The sequence below is a fragment of the Crotalus tigris genome, unplaced genomic scaffold (genome assembly GCF_016545835.1).
Source record: "Crotalus tigris isolate CLP2741 ecotype Arizona unplaced genomic scaffold, ASM1654583v1 scf7180000019202.20189, whole genome shotgun sequence".
In the NCBI taxonomy this organism is placed as follows: Eukaryota; Metazoa; Chordata; class Lepidosauria; order Squamata; family Viperidae; genus Crotalus; species Crotalus tigris.
Genome location: NW_024097430.1, coordinates 10,557 through 16,009, shown reverse-complemented (window position 1 = coordinate 16,009; position 5,453 = coordinate 10,557). Strand labels below are relative to the sequence as shown.

The 5,453-nt window shown below is 57.8% G+C and overlaps 1 protein-coding gene across 1 annotated transcript; it reads right to left on the bottom strand.

Moving 5' to 3' along the window:
• Positions 1 to 4,215: 4,215 nt before the first annotated feature.
• Positions 4,216 to 5,201, bottom strand: LOC120316015 (hemoglobin subunit omega-like). The gene is made up of 3 exons (XM_039361112.1): positions 5,033 to 5,201; positions 4,811 to 4,922; positions 4,216 to 4,440 (listed from the first exon to the last, which is right to left on the bottom strand). The coding sequence occupies exons 1-3, from the start codon at positions 5,122 to 5,124 to the stop codon at positions 4,390 to 4,392; spliced, it is 255 nt and encodes an 84-aa protein (XP_039217046.1). The 5' UTR covers positions 5,125 to 5,201; the 3' UTR covers positions 4,216 to 4,389.
• Positions 5,202 to 5,453: the final 252 nt, after the last annotated feature.

Below are 5,453 nucleotides of genomic sequence, written 5' to 3'. Positions count from 1 at the left end.
GCCAAGGCTGCCTCCCCCTGGCCTAGACCCTTTCTGGAGGGTCCCAACTCACACATGGTTCTGAGATGATGGCCACTCCAACTCCCTGGACAGTGGTGGGATTCAAATCTGAGAACAACAGGTTCTCTGTGTGGATGCTGCTTCTGGAAGTCCATTCTGGGCCTGGGCAACCAAAAAATAGCTACCAGTTCTGCCAAAGTGGGGCGAACTGGTTGAATCCCACCACTGTCACTGGGTCACCCTGACTTGCTCCCCTCTCTCCTCTTCTTCCAAGAATTCAACAGGATGCCCAGACTGCCCGCAACAACAACCCTGTGGAGTAGGCTGGGTTCAGTTGAAGGTGGAACCGCATCTACATGGAGGGAAGTGTGTAGTGGGGTGCCCCAGGGCTCTGTTCTGGGCCCAGTGCTCTTCAACATCTTTCAACGATTTGGACGAGGGGATAGATGGGGAAACCATCAAATTTGCTGATGACACCAAGCTGGCAGGAATAGCCAACACTCCAGAAGACAGGCTTAGGATACAGGAGGATCTGGACAGACTTGAACACTGGGCGCTATCTAATAACATGAAATTCAATGGTGAAAAAAGCAAGGTTCTACATTTAGGCAAGAAAAACCAAATGCACAGGTATAGTATAGGGGGTACTGTTGAGTCCTTCGCGGAAGGCAAGACACGAGAAGCAGTTGTAGTTCTCAGGTTTTCTTTATTCTGTGTTCAGCTTACAGATAGAAGGCTTCAGCAGCGCCCAAAAGCTCCCAGCCTCTTATATAGGCATTTCCCACGTCAATGTGTTACTTTTCCCGCGCCAGCACCCGCGCATGCGCACAGGCGCCGGCGACAGCCTGTCTGGTCCCGGGCAGCTTTGCACCTGCCCGGGACTGCCTGCAAACGCCCCGAGCCCGTTTGCAAGGCTCGGGACATAACACCCCTTTCCCCCGGGCTAAAACTACTACCAAAATACAATCATTTTTTATTCAGTATTCTACTCCCCAGTGCTCCTACTGTTAATTGGCTTTTGTTTAGCCAGCAATGTTATGTAATCCTGCCCGGGACTGCCTGCAAACGCCCCAAGCCCGTTTGCAAGGCTCGGGACATAACAGGTACCTTGCTCAATAGTAGTAACTATTGAATCCTAGTGGATAATCCCTTAAATATGAGCCAGCAGTGTGCTGCAGCTGCCAAAAAAGCCAACTCAGTGCTAGGCTGCATTAACAGAGGGAGAGAATCAAGATTATGTGAAGCGTTAATACCACTTTACAATGTCTTGGTAAGGCCACACTTGGAATCCTGCATCCAGTTTTGGTCACCACGATGTAAAAAAGATGTTGAGACTCTAGAAAGAGTACAGAGAAGAGCCACAAAGATGATTAGGGGACTGGAGGCTAAAGCATGTAAGGAACGGTTGCTGGAATTGGCTATGTCTAGTTTAATGAAGAGAAGGATGAGGGGGGGGACAGGATAGCAGTCTTCCAGTATCTCAGCGGCTGCCCACAAAGAAGAGGGAATTAAGCTATTCTCCAAAGCCCCTGAAGGCAGGACAAGAAGCCACGGGTGGAAACTAAACAAGGAGAGAAGCAACCTGGAACTAAGGAGAAACTTCCTGACAGTCAGAACAATTAACCAGTGGAACAATCTGCCTGCAGAAGCGGTGAATGCTCCAACACTGGAAGTTTTTAAGAAGAGACTGGACAGCCATTTGTCCGAAATGGTATAGGGTTTCCTGCCTGAGCAGGGGGTTGGACTAGATGACCTCCAAGGTCAACCCCCCACCACCACACACAAAGGAGCTGCCTCCAGTCCCTCTTTGGGGGGGGCAGGACCCCCTGCAGCACCACAATGCAGAGAAAAGTGGAGGAGAAATGCCTGCCTGGCGCCTTTCTCCACAACAGCTCTCTGAGAAACTTTGTATTCCGACAGCACCAAAACCACAACGCACCACACAGCCGACCACTGAGTAAACACTAATCCTACCAGATACAAACGGGGGTGACAGAAATGACAGCCAGAGTTCTCCAACCCTTAGGAATAGCAACAGCCCACAGACCCACAGCCACACTCTGCCAGGAATTATCCAGACCCAAAGACAAGCGAAGACCCGACCGGCCTGGAGTCCAAACGAAAGCCAGCCAGGTGCTCCCAATAGGGGTTGAGGCTCAAGGCAAAAGGAAGCTGGCCGGGAAGGCTGATTCTCCAGGGGGCACCCTCAAGAACCCCCCCAATCTTGCCATTACGGGGCCCTCGGCCTGGGCAGCAAGGCTTCCCTGTAGGATGGGTGCGGGCACACAGTCCCAGGGCTTCCCAGCACGGGGACAGGAGCAGCCAGGCAACCCGTTCCCACCACAGACCTTGAGCAGCCCCCAGGGGGAAAGGATCCCAGCAGGTGGGCCCTCCGGGGGGGGGGGAACAAGGGGGGGCGGCTGGCAGAGGAGCCCTGCTGGTGCCCAGCCCCCCTGGGTCTGAGCATGGTGGAGGGAAGGAGGGAGGGATGAGTCTCTGGCCCAGGAAGAGTAAGTGCTGGGAGGGACCTTGGAGGTCTTCTAGTCCAGCCCCCTGCTCAAACAGGAGAGCCTAGACCAGGGGTAGGCAACCTTGGCTCTTTTATGACTCGTGGACTTCAACTCCCAGCATAGCGGGCTCAGGAATTCTGGGAGTTGAAGTCCACGAGTCATAAAAGAGCCAAGGTTGCCTACCCCTGGCCTAGACCATCCCAGACAGGTGGCTGTCCAGTCTTTCCTTGGAAACCTCCAGCGACAACTCTTGCAGGAAACGTCTTTCCACTGATTGTTCTCCCTGTCAGGAAGTTTCTTCTTATTTGAGATTTCTAAGTTTGGTTCTCTCCTTGGTGAGTTTCCCTCCGTTGCTTCTTGTCCCGGCTTCTTCAGGGTCTCTGGAGAAGAGCTTGACTCCCTCTTCTTTGGGGCAGCCCCTCAGATATTGGAAGACTGCTATCCTGTCCTTCTCTTCGTTAAAAGTGACATTCCCGGTTCCTGCAATCATTCTTTGCAGGTTTTAGCCTGGGGCGAGGAGGAAGGAGGGTCCCTCTAGCGTCCTCTCTGCCCCCTTGGGCAAAAGGCAGGTGGGGAGGGTCCTAGGAAGGGCGGCCACTGAAGCAGGGGGGTCTCTGCCCCACTCCCACCCCCCTGCCTCCCTTCCCTCTCTTTGGATGCCCCCCCTGCCGACCTGTGTCAAGTTCCCTCCCCTTCCCTCAAAGGCTGCCCCCTGGTGGAGCCAGGCAGCATGGCGGCTTCCTTGCAACTCTCCTCCTGCCCTTAGGATGCAACAGCCCCCCCCCCTCCACCCCCATGAAGACAGGGCTCTTCCCACATGCCTTGGGGCAGGCTGGGAGGCCCCAAAGGTGGAGTTTTCTGGGTGCTGTTTATGGGATTGTTGTTAAGGGCCGTTATTGTTGCTATTGCTGCATTGTTGTGTGGGGGCTCCCGGGGTTGAGTCGCATCTAATAAATACATCAATGCTTCTGGAAGGCAAGGCTATTGCGCCTGGGTTCAGCCGTGGGGAAACCGAAGGGGGTCGTTTCCTTGGGGGAGGGGCTCCCCAACCTGCTTCCCTGCCCTCCTGCCTCTGAGCCTCACAAGAGGGCTTGAGAAGGGTGGGCTTTGAGCAGGGCCTCTGTCTGTGTGGCACCCTGCTCAGTTCCCCACTGGACACGGGGCAGGTTAGGCCAGCTGATCTTCCCCTCCCCCGCCTCTCCCAGCCTCCCCATTAGCTCTGTTGCCAGCATCTTCTGCTCTTTCCCCAAAGCCCCCCTCCCCCCAGGCCTGCATGAGCTAAATTTGGTGAATATTGGAGGGGGGGCAGTGAGATCTTAGCAAGTTATGTCAATTTATTGTGCTCTCCCCCCCCCATGTAAGAAATAATTAAGGTTCCCCTCCCCAATTTCTGGGTTGAAGTCCCATTTCCTTTCTTAACCTCCAAAGCTTGGGGTGGAGGAGGATGGGGGCTCTAGAAACGGACCCCTCCCCCAGCAAAGGAAGAACACCCCCCCCCGAAACTGCAGAGTTCAGTGAGTTCAGCTAATGGCAGAACTGTTGCTTCTCCAGCCCCGACTTTGCCCCAAAGAAATCCTGTTCCTTTCCCTCAGCCCCCAACTGTGCTTCCCTGGGGTCAGGCGGGGGGGGGGCTTCGGGTGACCCAGCAAGACTGCTCTCCTCCCCTCAGTCTCCCTCCCAGGACCACAAAAGCACAACATTCTGCTTGTTCTGGGGAAACTTTTATTGCGTCATCCGTGGGCTAGGAGGGGCTCCAGGCATGGCGAGGGGGGGCAGGCGGCTGCCATGCCTACTGGGAGGTCTAGTGGTAGCGGTAGGCCAAGGCGTGGGCCACCACATTGGTCAGCTTCTGAAAGGCGGCGTGGGTGCTGGGGGTAAACTATTCCCCATGGTCACCGGCCAGGATAATGATGAGGACGTTGCCCAGAAGCTGGAAGAGAGGAGGGGGGGGGACTGACACCTGCTGCAAGAGGAGCCTTGGCTGGCATCTCTGCCCTTTGCCCCCCCCCGCCCCACCCCTGCCCCCGCCCTGACACGGAACCCAGAAGGAGCAGTGGACATGTTCAGACGCTCCACCTTTCCCTCCTGGACTGCGCCAATCAATTGTCCCTCTGATCCAGGTCAGCCCTGTGACCGGACAGCGGTCCCTCTCCTGGGAGACTTTGGGCTCCTTCCTGGCCCTGAACGGGGCCACTGCCGCCATTTCAGGGCAGGACCCAGCCGGAAAAGGCTGCCCTGGTGCCAAGGAGAGGAGGTGCCCAGCCCGGGAGGGAGGCGGGGGGGGGGGGGTTCCACCTCACCCTGAAGTTCTCGGGGTCCACGTCCAGGGGGTTGGCGGAGGTGGCGCTGGGGCCAGAGAGGTTCCCGAAGTGGGCGAAGTAGCGCTGGGTCCAGGGGTACACCACCAGCAGTCTGCCAGGGGAGGGAGGGAGAGAGAAAGGGGGGAGGAGGAGGAGGAGACGGTGGGGGGGGGTCCCTGCGGGGCCTGCCCTGCCCTCCCCCGGCCCGGCCGCAGCTCTTACCTCCCGAGGGTGGCAGCGTCCACTTCGAGCACGTCCACCTCGCTCCAGAGGGCGGTGATCAGCTGCTTCTGTACGGGCGTCCAGTGCACCATGCTGGCTGCTGGAGGACGGAGCGCTGGAGAGACGGTCGGCGACGAGGAGGAGGAGGGAGCGAGCTGAGCCCGGACCTCGGGGCCAACTTTTATACCCTGCGCCCCGCAGCCCCGCCTACCCGGAGCGGGCCTCGCCCGGACCCGCCGCCTCCCATCCCCTCCCTCCCTCCCTCCCTCTCTGTCGGGGGGGGCGCGCAGAAGGCCGCTCTCCCCCGTCCTGCTCCAGCTTCCTCGGCGCAGAAGCGCCCGGCCGGCCCCAGGCCCCGGCGAGGCTCCTCGGCGCACTTCAGCGCTGGGCTCGTGTCCGGGACGCGACTGGATGTGCTGCG

Excerpts from the sequence above, each read along its gene's own strand:
- LOC120316015 (XM_039361112.1), bottom strand. The coding sequence starts at position 5,124 with ATGGTGCACTGGACGCCCGTACAGAAGCAGCTGATCACCGCCCTCTGG. Across the intron at positions 4,923-5,032 it reads GACGCTGCCACCCTCGGGAG|ACTGCTGGTGGTGTACCCCT; the intron begins GTAAGAGCTGCG and ends CTCCCCTGGCAG. Across the intron at positions 4,441-4,810 it reads TGGACCCCGAGAACTTCAGG|CTTCTGGGCAACGTCCTCAT; the intron begins GTGAGGTGGAAC and ends CCTCTCTTCCAG.